The sequence below is a fragment of the Haliotis cracherodii genome, unplaced genomic scaffold, assembly GCF_022045235.1.
Source record: "Haliotis cracherodii isolate W230 unplaced genomic scaffold, xgHalCrac1.p SCAF_12, whole genome shotgun sequence".
In the NCBI taxonomy this organism is placed as follows: domain Eukaryota; kingdom Metazoa; phylum Mollusca; class Gastropoda; order Lepetellida; family Haliotidae; genus Haliotis; species Haliotis cracherodii.
The window spans coordinates 23,873,768-23,888,275 of record NW_027266267.1 but is presented as its reverse complement, the minus strand read 5'-3'; the positions used below and the strand labels follow the sequence as shown (position 1 = coordinate 23,888,275).

At 43.0% G+C, this 14,508-nt stretch overlaps 1 protein-coding gene across 1 annotated transcript; it reads left to right on the top strand.

Moving 5' to 3' along the window:
- The first annotated feature begins 4 nt into the window (after positions 1-4).
- On the top strand, positions 5-13,783 carry LOC139457680 (stabilizer of axonemal microtubules 2-like). The gene is made up of 7 exons (XM_071239035.1): positions 5-90; positions 6,442-6,676; positions 7,501-7,723; positions 9,742-9,864; positions 11,525-11,753; positions 12,078-12,219; positions 13,182-13,783. Exons 1-7 carry the CDS (start codon positions 5-7, stop codon positions 13,647-13,649), a joined length of 1,506 nt encoding a protein of 501 aa, XP_071095136.1. The 3' UTR covers positions 13,650-13,783.
- Positions 13,784-14,508: the final 725 nt, after the last annotated feature.

The following is a 14,508-nucleotide window of genomic DNA, read 5'->3' as shown; positions in this document are numbered from 1 at the left end:
CAACATGTCTGGGAGCAAACCGTGTGCTTTGGATACTTTCGTTGAAGATTTCCCGGAGAATGTCAACGTTGCTGACCTCTGTGATTGTGGGTATGTATCTGTTAAAGTTTTATTATTTTATGTTCTTGTTGATAATATCTTTTAAATATTCGAAAAGCCTTTCATCTGTTTGTGATATTTCTGTTCTACATTTGCTAACTCTTACACGTTTCTTGGGTTCATAAAACTGATAGTAATTAACTAATTCCATACAGTAGTGAAGCGGAAGGTCGGGGTTCGATTCCAGGCCACGTCATACCAAAAGACTTTAATATGTGGTACTTGTTGTTACCCTGCCTGGAGCTCAGTATACTGTGTCTGAGTGGGGTATCCATGTTAAACTGCGGCATGGTATCTCAGTGGGCTAGCACTATAAAACCAGCATTAGTCCGGACTAGGAAAAGCAGCCACACATACATACACACACACACACACACACACACACACATTGAAACATTGTTATTTTTTAACGTCGAATTCAATTTATTTTTAAATCGTTTAAGACGAAGTAAGTATATATGGTTCAGGTGTATTCCTATCGGCACTTCTAAAGGTCGAATGCCTCGAACTACGCGTAGTTCGCTTTGTGGAAGGTTCCTGTTTGACGTGTTAGTGTTCATTTTAAAACTTTAATAAAATATTTCAAGTATGAATTCTCTTGTAAAGGAGTCAGAAAAGTATGTCTACCCGATATGTATGTGGATTTCTATTTTCGCATCTATCTACGGTCTCCTAAATAACTGTACGACCTTAGTTGGCTATTAAAAATATGTTATTTTAGCGGGATGGGGTTTGGTGTGTTGGAATGAAAAGGTGGTAGGGGACGAGACGGAGGTGTGTATGTGTGTGTGTGTGGGGGGGGGGGGGGGGGGGGGGGGGGGGGTCTTAAGATTAACTCTGAATTATTACTTAACCCTGCAGAACGCCTTAAATGGAATCTTTCTGACTGCGGTGCGCAAAACAGCCATACACTTGATTGAATAATCTTAACCCCCATTCATCATAAACTATTGCTGATATTTGCCCGAGTTATAAAACGCATAACTCTGAATTATTACTTAACCCTGCAAGACGCCCTTAATATTAAATGAAACCTTTCTGACGGCGGTACGCAAAACATCCATACACATGAATAATCTTGAATATGATTAATATTTGACCCCCATTCATCATAAACTATTGTTGATATTCACCCGAGTTACAAAACGCATAGCTCTAACTCAAAGAATCTCTCAAATAACCATACTATATTTACAAACATTTTCACCAGTAATATAACACACCCGTGAAGATCCGGGGTAGAATAGGTCTTCAGCAACCCATGCTGAGTGCGGCGTTTAACAACAAACAAACAGTAATATAACGCAACGTCAAAATCATGTTTCTCAGGCATTCAATCTACCAACAAACAACTATTGCCGATAAAAATGTTTTATTATCTGTTGGCTCCCGTGAACTGTTTTTATTGCCTGTGAAGTTTATTGGTGATAAATTAGAGGAATTGTTTAATAGCCCGCGACGAAGGAACGTTAACCCCAGTACAGTAAACGTGTGTATATTTATATACACCTTCCTTCAGGTTTTGTATACATGTCGGAGGGGCGGTCATGAACCCGGCTTGGCGCAACTACTTAGGCTTAGCGAAAGATATTTGAGTGGCGTTATACAGCTTACGCCGCTTTATGCAATAGTCCAACATTGGAGAGACAAGGGACTCCCGTAAGGATAGGTTATTCTTAAACCGACTTTAAAACAATAAAATGTTAAAAAATAAAAATGAAAAGCAGTGTTTTTTTATTATTCCGGCGACCAGAAAAAGCACAAAGTTAAATCAACAACTAATTTACTGTCGCTATCAATATAAATAAATTAATGACAATACTATAATTAAAACCTGTTGAAAAATTATCTTTAAAACTTCCGTCCCTGCTTTCTTCCCTCTCTACTTAAAAATTAAGGAAATTAAACAAAAATATTTGAAATCTGATTTTTTGGGGGGATTTTTTTTCGCAACATCGTACCCCATTCGTCACCACTCGCCCCTTTCCGTAATTCGGCTTGTCCCAGAATAACACGAGTTGGTCACGAATGCATCGTACCCATGTCGAGAAAGCAAATGCGCACACCGATAATGCCTTCACACCCTGTGTCCACACACATGGGGACCCGTGAAGATCCGGGGTAGAATAGGTCTTCAGCAACCCATGCTTGTCGTAAGAGGCGACTAACGGGATCGGATGGTCAGGCTCGCTGACTTGGTTGATGCATAACATCGAACCCAATTACGTGGATCGATGCTCATGATATTAATCAATGGATTTTCTGGTCGAGACTCGATTATTTACAGACCGCCGTCACATAGCTGGAATATTGCTGAGTGCGACGTAAACAACAAACAAACAAACACATGGCATGTTATGTATCCTTATCGCGTATTAAACCCCACATTCTCTCTCTGTAATTATCAATCAATACAAATAAAACTACGGAAATAGCTGATTTAGTTTCAGGTATGAAATTTATCTCCACAAAATCAACCACTGTTTCGATCTAGAGCAACACAGATCGCCTTTTGTGATGTAAGACGCTGTAATTCACTTTTCAGAGTTACGTCCCCCTGTCGTACCAGGATCCGCTGATCATGGGTTTGAATCCGATCTTATTGGTTTGACACCACCATGCCAATGTTCGCGTGGTTTATCAAACATTATCTGCAGGTGCATTGGGTGAAAACAGTCGCCGAAACGCTGCAAACTTCATGTCCAAAACACAACTATAATATCCGTATCAAATACATCGCCATGGTAAAACCGGTTATTGTTTGCTTCATTTTAAGCCACCATCAAACTTGGGTGTTTACATTCTTTGCCCGACTAGGAATTAGTGTTTTACCTACTCACACGATTTGAAAATGAAGTAAAACACCATGATTTTTATCAATGTTCCTACTGAGAATTAGAATAACAGTTAAATGAAACAAAATGTTTGCCAAATTCAGATAACCGAACACATTACCTGTAATCAAAGACATAATTTGGATAGTTTAATGACTTCATAAAAATGGTACAGCCGATTTTATCAAATTATGTATTTTTCCTTCAATTTATGCAATTTTGACCCCCTGAAAATTCACGCACACACTTGCAATCTTACTACCCAATGAAAATTGTGTACAGATACCTCCTTTATGCAATAGAAAAGGTTTAAGGTATACAGGAAAATGTGGGAACGAAAATCTTGGTTTTCACCTTGGCCAACTGACTAGACAGTATTAAACATGAGATCGCATGACAAGTGCAATACGCCGATGTAGTTAAATCTGTCGTAAGGATTAATTCTGAGTGAGTCATCAAGCATATCGATGTCATTCAATTATTTGCTTTCTAAATACATATTGTATTGCTTTTCATAAATCGATATCGAAAAACATCTATTGAACTGTTGATACGACCCCTGCACGGCATGAAATGAAAACATTTATTTTAAATCAATTCGTCGCGACGTGCAATCGATTCCGTAGCGCTCGGTGTGTGTGTTTGTACAGTGTATTGGGGGTTTGATTGCCGGTATCGTGTGTCTACGTTTGATGTATAGTCAAGTTGAGGCGTAATCACTAGGTTCATAACATCAAGATAAATACATGTATTTTATTTACAGTGCTTCCTTTTATAGTCAATATATTATATTATACATCACTGACAAGAGGTCTATTTCGTCTCCTTACAATCACATGTATATTGACTCCATCGGGGGTCGTATACCCGCACCTTCTCAATAAACCGAGAGTGCAGTTGACTCGTGGATCGTTTTTTTTGAATGGCATTTAAAAAATTCCTTCGTTTTTTGTCACCGCCTCCGTGGTATGGTGGAAAGAGTGCTTGCCCAGAGCGCCTTACTAGTTTGGTTCTAAATGAAAATCTGTGATATTTTTTTTTGTGATTCTACCTCTTCTACTACCAGATTCAATCACTGGATTGTATGGTCCAGACTTGATTATTTAAAGTGTGAGTGAGTTTGTTGTTTAACGCCGCACTCAGCAATATTCCAGCTATATGACGGCGGTCTGTGAATAATCGAGTCTGGACCAGACAATCCAGTGATTGACATCATGAGCATCGATCCACGCAATTGGGATCGATGACATGCATCAACCAAGTCAGCGAGCCTGACCACCCTATCCCGTTAGTCGCCTCTTCCGGATTATTTACAGACCGCCTTCATATAACTTCTTTGAGAGGCATTTATCATGTAGCTGGAATATTGCTAACCAAGGACGGATCCATCATTTTTTTTAAAAGGGAGGGGTTGAAAATATTAAAATCCTCTGTCAGATAATTTTGCTGACTACAACATTCAACATTTGGTTTCAAAAGGGGGGTGGGGGTCCTGACCCCTTGACCCCCTCCCCACCTCTGAATGTTGAGTACGGCGTTAAACATCAAACCGACCAAACCCCGACACTACCTCTACAATAACCCGGCTATTCAAACCGTAAAGCACCGTTATTCATATGAGTACTGACACGGCACGGTAACAATAACAGTACATTAACCGTTCTGATAAAAGTACGTACTGCTGGGTATACACTCTCAATAAAAATACATTCAATACGCCCAGTGAATTAATCAGCTCTAACACAGGACCCACGACGCCTAGATCTTGCAACCTTTCACCTTAACCGCCATATCAGTGTTCGCCTTATCTGAATGCATGTTCACATAACCGAGGCTATATGCTTTGAAATGTGCATTGTTGTTGCCAGTGTAGCCCGGAAACTGAAACCTAATCCCAACTTTCATACAGCTGTCTCATGTCTAACCCACGGCCATTCAAGGTAATGTGTGTCGATTGAATAATGTTACTTGATCACAAAATAAGTTTATAGCTATATGCTAGAACACGCCAAGGCTTATCTGTAATGAGATAAGCACCGTCCCCGAAGCGCCCATTGTGCGTTACCTACCAACCAAAACGTTTCTGACCCCCTCGGGATTTTGACTCGCGTGTGACAGTATCGACGAGGTCGGTGCGATCTCAAAGATAATTTATCCATAAAATCACAACGTCGAAAATGGTTGAAAAAAATGTACATTTTATTGTTGGCATGCGTGTATGTGTATTTGACGGGTTTTCTTTTTTTACCGGGGCAATTGGAGGGATTGATTTTCGTCTATTAGGATTACATAGCTATTGAAAGCAATGTTTGGAGGTTTGGATGTGAGATTATACTTGGAGATTAGTGCTTTAGCACATAATGAGGGGATTATCTCGTCGGGTTGCTATGGCCAGTTCGGCTCTCGACGGAGACGTGTTTCACGGCCATACAGATCCGTTTCCGCGAAGTAACTGGACAGGAAGACGGTAATTCACGTTGGGTTTGTTCTTATAGAGTGAGTGAGTTCATATTTCACATCCTTCTTGCAATTGTCAGTCAGATAGCGACGACACAAACATTCATCAAAACTAGAAGGCTAAACAGTAAGGTAGCATCGCAGATTCATCATGAAACAAACACGATCGGTAAAAGTCGCCGTTTGTCGCCTCTGACGACAAACATGTGTGTCTGAAGATCATTTCCTACCGGGCTATACATTCTGGAATCACCCCGTGCATATGTTACATGCAATAGGGATACTGGAAATAACAACACTTCTCAGTGAGTGAGTGAGTGAGTTTTAACGTCGCTCTGAACAGCACTTCAGTTGTAGCGCGGCGTGACAACTTCATATTGGAGTAAAGCCCGCGTTAAGTAATGCTTACCTGTTTGCCACTTTGGTGACCCCGCCCTCCGGGTATGGTTATGAAAAACGAAGGATCGGGATCCTGGCAACAAACGGGAGGCAACTCTGCTGCACGTGTCAGCTAAAATGTTGTGAAAACTGGTATAAGAAAGTCTTTAATAATGAAGACGAATACGATTTTTGCTGACCCGCCGTGAATCATCTGGAGTACCGTTTAATGCGGCGTAAAACACATCTCACTCACTCAGATTGTTTTAAATGTGTATGATATTGTCGTAACGTTTGTTTGTGTGTTGTTTAACGCCGCACTCAGCAATATTCCAGTATATATATATATATATATATATATATATATATATATGTATATATATATATATATATGACGGCGGTCTGAAAAATAATCGATACTGGACCAGACAATCCAGTGATTAACATCATGAGCATCGATCACTATCAATTGGGATCGATGACATGTATCAACCAAGTTAGCGAGACTGACAATCCGATCCCGTTAGTCGCCTCTTACGACAAGCATAGTCGCCTATTGCAATCATGGGTTGCCGAAGACCTTTTCTACCCCGGACGCTCACGGGTTATTGTCGTGATGAACCAATGGAGCTTTGAGGTAAATGGCTAAAAAAATTATATATTTTTCCTGCAGTCGCCACAAGAGGATGGGACGACTCACAAAAACGACCCGACGCCGGGAAAAGTTTCCAATGTCGGACTACCAAGCAACGTTCCAGGCAGTGCAACATCCCCGACCCCGCTCTTCCAAGCGCCCCCCTCCTAGCCCCCCACCGGAAAATGTCGGCAAGCCTATGTTCTTTGAGACGAACCAGCGATTCGAGTTCAGACGTCCGACCAATGTAGAGAGAGTGAAGCCTATTGTTCAGGTGGGTACTGTGTTTTAAAATTACAAGCAATAATCATGGGCGAAGTTGTCACGTATGCAGAACGTAAACGATTGACCAGAAGAAACTCCAATTACAAACAAAGAGTAAAAGGCGATTAAAATGTTCATATTTATAGATCTGTAAATATTATATTTTGAAATATCTAAAACATACCCGAAGACAGGCTAATTTTAAAAGTATTTATTAGGCTGATTTCATTTCAGGACTTTATTCTTCTTTTAACAAATCAATACAAAAATCAACGCCTTTAGAAAAGCAGATTTTGTATACTGAAGCGAATGAGTGAGTGAGTTGGGTTTCACGCCGTGTCATGTGACGGCGTGTCTGCTTGATGTGGGACGAAAGCAGAACGTCATGCAGGTGTCAGACGTTTACCACTTTGGTTAAACCCATGAGCACAGGTGACACGCCCTAGAGACGCCAGGGACGCCATTCTGCATAGCAGAATCGCTCTTGCTTCAGACGACTGGGCCACCCGTGCCCCTATACGTCTAGGAGATTCCGGGGTAGAATAGGTCTTCAGCAACCCATGCTTGCCTTAAAAGGTGACTATGCTTGTCGTAAAAGGCGACTAACGGGATCGGGTGGTCAGGCTCGCTGACTTGGTTGATGCATGTCATCGATCCCCATTGCGTGGGTCGATGCTCATGATATTAATCACTGGATTGTCTGGTCCAGACTCAATTATTTACAGACCGCCGTCATATAGCTGGAATATTGCTGAGTGCGGCGTTCAACAACAAACAAACAAACAAACAAAACTATACGTCTAGAATCTAGGTGACGTGGTTGTATTTCTACAGGAGGACAAGTATGAGCGTCTCGACATCCCGCTGGACGCTACAACGTCATACCAGAAGGACTTCATTCCCAAACAAGCGGAACCAGAAATACGGATCTACCCGAAGAGAGACAAGTTGAAAATGTCGTCTGCTAAGTTTGAGAGTTCAACTACCAACCAACAACACTACAAGCACTGGGTGCCCCAGCCGAGTGTGCCTTTCGGGGAGCTGCCCAGCTTTGCCGGTTAGATCCTATACGTTTCAACATTCTGTGTCAGTGATTGAGTGAGTGAGTGAGTTTGGTTTAACGCCGCTTTTAACAGTATTCCAGTTATATCACGGCGTGTCAGCTAAATGTGGGAGGAAAGCCCGAAGTGATGCAGGTCTCAGACGTTTACCACTTCGGTGAAACCCAAGAGCACGGGTATGGTGCTGACAAACCTTGAAACATAATCGGGGCGAATCGGGATTCGAACCCACAATCATAGGTTTCTGGCGTGCCCAAGGGACGCAACTCTGCACAGCAAATTGCGGCGCCTTAGACGACTGGGCCACCCGTTCCCACCTTCACCGGTGGAGGATGTATTAGCCAAATGATGATTGTGAAAATGTGATTGATTACTGAAGTAAACAAGTTTGAATCCACTTGCCCGACCATCGCTCAAAGCCTCATTTTCAATAGACCTTAGTAAAATTGATAATCATATGGACTTTTGTCGGCTGAGCTTACTAGACCAAACAGAATGTTACTACACCTGTGTATTTGTTGTTGGTGAAACCCACGAACACGGGTATGGTGCTGACAAACCTAGAAACATTTTATGAGTGAACCGGGATTCGAACCCACACTCATAGGTTTATGGTGTGCTCAAGGAACGTAACACCACAGAGCCAATTGTGGCGTCTTACAGAAGGAGAGTCATTCATGAACATTGGTTAATCGGGGACAGTAAACTGCATGTACGTGATTTGATAACCTCTGATTGACCAATAATTTACAAAGTCAAGGCGCAATAGCTGGTTAATTGTGTTCATGAAATGTTTTTTATTCATGATTCTGTCAATAAATGAACCTAATCAGCTTTAACGATGACTTCTCTGTGAGGCTGCTTACCAGAGTAGGTAGTTCAGTAGGTATGGGGACTCGTGAAGATCCGGGAGAATAGGTCTTCAGCAACCCATGCTTGCCATAAAAGGCGATTATGCTTATCACTCACGTGCATGAGTGACCTCAACTTGACCCAATTTCTTTAAAAGTCCCTATGGATTTACCTCCCTTGAAATGATTGTAATTATTTTATCAATGCTTCAGAAATTAGCGCTAATTACCGCCCTTGAAATGGTCACGATTTTTGTGACTGATGTCATCGTACCCAGACGACGCGTGACGTTTCTCATTATTCCAATCTTGGATTTGTCTGACCCACTCTCGACTATGTCCTTTTTTCCGTTTTTTTTATATAATGATAACTAGTGTCATGAGTTTAACACGTAGAACGAACCAGTTTCAGTGGCAAAGAGTGTGTGAATGAGTTTGGTTTAACGCCGCTCTGAAGAGTATTCCAGTTATATCACGGCTGACAAACCTTGTAACATAATCGGGGAGAACCGGGATTCGAACCCACAATCATAGGTTTCTGGCGTGCCCAAGGGACGCAACTCTGCACAGCGAATCGCGGTGCCTTAGACGACTAGGCCACCACGTGGGTCATAATATTAATCTTTGGTTTGTCTGACCCAGTCTCGATTATGTACTTTTTTTCTGTTTGTAAACAGTGATAACCAGTGTCATGAGTTTAACACGAAGACCGAATCAGTTTCAGTGGCAGAGAGATTAGTGATGTCAGTGATCTGGACGTCATGGTAACGATGCCATCACAATGGCTTGCAATGTATGGTAATGTAATTAATTGTAGCGATATCTCCTAGGGCATATCGCTTGATATGACCTAGGTGTGTCACACGTGGAGTGAGTGAGTGAGTTCGTTTTAACGTCGCTCTGAACAGCACTTCAGTTGTAGCGCGGCGTGACAACTTCATATTGGGGTGAGTGGGTGAGTATGGTTTTACGCCGCTTTTAGCAATATTCCAGCAATATCACGGCGGGGGACACCGGAAATGGGCTTCACACATTGTACCCATGTCGGGAATAGAACACGGGTCTTCGGCGTGACGAGCGAACGCTTTAACCACTAGGCTACCTGACCGCCCCTGTCACACGTGGAAATCAGTTTTGGATGATATATATCCTTGCTTCCCCAGGATCTATCTTGTTCCCCGAGAAGGATCACCTGCCCGAGAGTACAACCAGGAACTCCTTCGTGGGGAGGTTCGCCCCTGCCGCCGAGCAGATCAAACCTGGCATTACCAACATCAAGATTGAAGGTTAGTATTCATACGCCATATACAGTGTGCGTGATTGTTTCTGAGGTGTCAACGGAACACCCGATATACTGTGTGCGTGGTTGTTTCTGAGGTAAGTGTCAACGGAATACACGTGATATACAGAGTGCGTGGTTGTTTCTGAGGTGTCAACGGAACATGCGATATACAGTGTGCGTGGTTGTTTCTGAGGTGTCAACGGAATACACGTGATATACAGCGTGTCTGGTTGTTTGTGAGGTTAGTGTCAACGGAATACACGTGATATACAGTGTGCGTGGTTCTTTCTGAGGTAAGTGTCAACGGAATACACGTGATATACAGTGCGTGGTTGTTTCTGAAGTTAGTGTAAATGGAATACACGTGATGTACAGTGTGCGTGGTTGTTTCTGAGGTTAGTGTCAACGAAATACACGTGATGTACAATGTGCGTGGTTGTTTCTGAAGTAAGGGTCAACGGAACACACGTGATGTACAATGTGCACGGTTGTTTGTGGTGAGTGTCAACGGAATATACGTGATATACAGTGTGCGTGGTTGTTTCTGAAGTTAGTGTAAATGGAATACACGTGATGTACAGTGTGCGTGGTTGTTTCTGAGGTTAGTGTCAACGAAATACACGTGATGTACAATGTGCGTGGTTGTTTCTGAGGTAAGGGTCAACGGAATACACGTGATATACAGTGTGCGTGGTTGTTTTGTGGTGAGTGTCAACGGAATACACGTGATATACAGTGTGCGTGGTTGTTTCTGAGGTTAGTGTCAACGGAATACACGTGATGTACAGTGTGAGTGGTTGTTTCTGAGGTTAGTGTCAACGGAATACACGTGATGTACAGTGTGCGTGGTTGTTTCTGAGGTAAGCGTCAACGGAATACACGTGATGTACAATGTGCGTGGTTGTTTCGGAGGTTAGTGTCAACGGTATATACATGATATACAGTTTGCTCATGATGTCAATCACTTGATTGTCTGGTACAGACTCGATTATTTACAGACCGCCGTCATATAACTGGACTAAAGCTGAGTGCGGCGTTAAACAACAAACAAACACATAAATGTCACTCGCACTCAGTGTCGTGCAAAGTGTATTTTAAATATCCCTTGTTCAACTGTAGCTGACATTATAGGATCCGAGTACTCCCAGATCCGTCGTTTAGATAACATGGCGGACGATAACATACCAGTGTATTCATAACAGAAAATAGGTACGTGCTTTGATGTAGAGTAAAAGGAAAAGATATACAAACTTCAACGCTTGGATCACGGGCCCTGCCAGGTTGTCAAGTGACAGTCACGTGATAAGAACCAAAATAGATGTTTAACACTTGCAGTCGAGATGTCCAGTGGATCGAATCGAATGGAGTGATTGTTAATGCATAATTTATACAATAGGTATAAAATGATCTCCACAGACATCTTTGTTGTAGTACAGTTAAACGCCGTTGTGTCGAACTTGGATATGTCGAACTGACGCTTGTCTCGAAGTATAAGCTTGGCCCCGGCTATGCCTCCTTTAATGATCAATTTCGGTTGTGTCGAACCTTGGATAACTCGAAGTATTTAACTTCGACTCAACAGTGTTTGACTGTTATTCATTAAATTGTAATAATATTAAATCCATTATGACGTAATAAAAATTCAATATATGTCTCTGTTGTAGGCGACATGTCATTCGACACAACTCACAACAGGACATTTCAGAACATAACCGGAGATCACCGAGTCAAGCCGATCACAAACAAGCCCGACCTACCGCTTCATCGCAGGGAGCGGTTTAACGGGGAGTCGCAGTCTAAACGGGACTTCCCCGGCTTCATGTCTGGGCAACCGCTTCCGCCGAAACCAGCCGAGCCGGCTCCCGCCACCATCGACCTGCGATTTGATAATAGGTGAGTCGACCTGTTGGTTGAGAGAAAATGTAGATGACTGACCTGAATATATCGGTGACAACAAAGCCTTATTAAACTGGTTGGTTGCCGATGGCCATTCGTCAAATTCGACAGGGTTGCGTACCCTTGGCGAGCCAGGATCATATGATCGAAGAATCGAGTCACAGATTCTCCCTGATTATAATATAAGTAATTGATTTGACAGCACCATTCAGGACCTGTATAACTTTGGAGTTTCCTCGCGGTGATAGAACTGAAATACTGTTCAAATCGCCGACACACCAATCACCCACTCACTCACCCCAACAAGTTTATTTCCTTTAGCAGGAGGAATTTTCAGACAGAGCAAAGGTCAACGTTCAAAGGTCACGACGTGGTCCAGCATCCAGCTCCCATCACCTGCAAGAAGGATGATGAAACATACGTCCCCTCCGCCATGAAATTTGAGGCGGAGACCTCGCAGAGGGTGAGATGATGTCTTTATTACACTATTTGTTTTATTTGTTTTTGTTTAACGCCGCACTCAGCAATATTCAAGCTATATGGCGGCGGTCTGTAAATAATCGCGTCTGGACCAGACGGGCCCTTGATTTACATCATGCGCATCGATCCACGCAATTGGGATGCGACATGCATCAACCAGCGAACCTGACCAGCCGATCCCGTTAGTCGCCTCTTACAACAAGCATAGTCGCCTGTTGGGGTAAGGATTGGTTGCTGAAGACCTATTCTACCCCTGATCTTCACGGGGTTTATCGTACACGGAAGTGTGACAGTCTGTTGTATAACGGTGGCCTGTAAATAATCATGTCTGCACCAAACCAGTGAGCAATACTTTGATCAACGTTGCAATCAAACAAGTCACCGATCAATTAAGCATAGCAAAGGTATCTGGGGATCATTTCCAACCTACACTCCCTACCGGATACAAATCAATTTCTTCTCTTTTACAGGTCGATACCAGATCAATTTAGTCGCCTTTCAATCACAATCAATACATGTTACTTCGTTTCACCCGCGTGCGTGTGTGTCAGTGGCTGCTTGTAAGTGTGAAGGGTTTTGTTTGTTTCTTTGTTGTTTAACTCCGTACTCAGCAATATTCCAGCTATATGACGGCGGTCTGTAAATAATCGAGTCTCGACATGACAATCCAGTGATTGACATCATGAGCATCGATCCACGCAATTGGGATACGATGACATACATCAACCAAGTCAGCGATCCTGACCACCCGACCCCGTTAGTCGCCTCTTATGACAAGTATAGTCGCCTTTTAGTCACAAGCATGGGTTCTTGAAGATCGTTTCTACTCCGGATCTTCACGGGTCGTGTTTGAAGGGCTGGTGAATTGTTCCATTGTTGTGTTAGGGTATGCAGGCCGTGGTTCCTAATCTTTGTCCTAACATTGATACTTGTCATCATTCACAGAGGGATTTCCGACCAATTGACGTGTCTCAAAATATGGCACCCAAAGCAGTGGCCCCAGTAGCCAAGCTCCACACATCGCCAGATATCAAGTTTGACGGTAGAACCAGTAACAAGGAGTTCTTCAGAGACTGGGGCGTGGCACCCAGGGTCAGATACGGCGACTTCCACGAGAACCGACCCTACATCGCACCTGTTGTCAGATTTGAAGGGGAAAGTGTCACCAAATCCACATACGTCCCCAAATACGCCGACCCTGTTCAGAGCTTCAAACCGGATGGAGTAGCCAATGACACGCAGCCGCAGACGAAGCATTCAATGGACTATTCCACCGCCTACAGTGAGACATTCCAGCCGAAGAGGATGCCGTTATGCAAGGCGCAGGCATATCTTCTACAACAGGAACTCAAGAGACGGAACGTCGCGGTTGAAAATCATGAAGCGGCGAATTCGTTAGTGTTTGCAAAGTAACTTGTCACGAACTTGAGATTATTTTTGTGTATTATGTGTCGAGGCTTCGCTGATCCAGTCAAACCTAATCTCGATATGGCTTATCCTGACGTTTTTAATCCGATAACCTCTTCATCAAGTCGTGTCGGAGATTAATTAATTGATACTGGTAAATAAATTGTGTGACACCATGCGTGTAGAAACACGCCAATACGATTAAGATATAACTCTGGATACAGGTTTAGCGAGTTTGTTTATTGCCGTTTTTGTGTCGTTTTACTTTGAGATTATTACACAATGTCAGAGCATATCTGTGATTTTAGTCATGTGTGGCTTCCATCTCGGCTTGAAAACAATACTGATTCACAATGATGTCACTGTAAGTATCATGTTATCTTGGGTTTGTATCCAAGGTTTGCGCTGATCAAACACGTGATCGTTGGTTACAAAAAAACGTCCAAAATCCACATCACTTCCGGTTTCCTCCCACATCAAACTGAAATGCTGTGATATAACTGTTAAACAGTTAAATGCGCCGTTACCCAAAGTTGGGTTTAACGCGCTTTGAACAGTATTCCAGTTATATCGCGGCGTGTCAGCTTAATGTGGGAGGAAAGCCCGAAGTGATGCAGGTCTCGGGCGTTTACTACTTCAGTGAACCAGCGAGCACGGGAATGGTGCTGATTAACCTAGAACATAATTGGGGCGACGCCCCCTCAAGACGTTATCTTGTCCTGACTGAGGACCCGCCACACAAAGCGACCTCAACGCTAGGACCGCCTTAGCGCTCAGGCGATCGTAACTCCCATTTGTCAACATCCTTACGACAGCCGTAGCGCTCATCGCTTTGTGGAAGCGGGCCCTGAAGTTTAAAGTATTA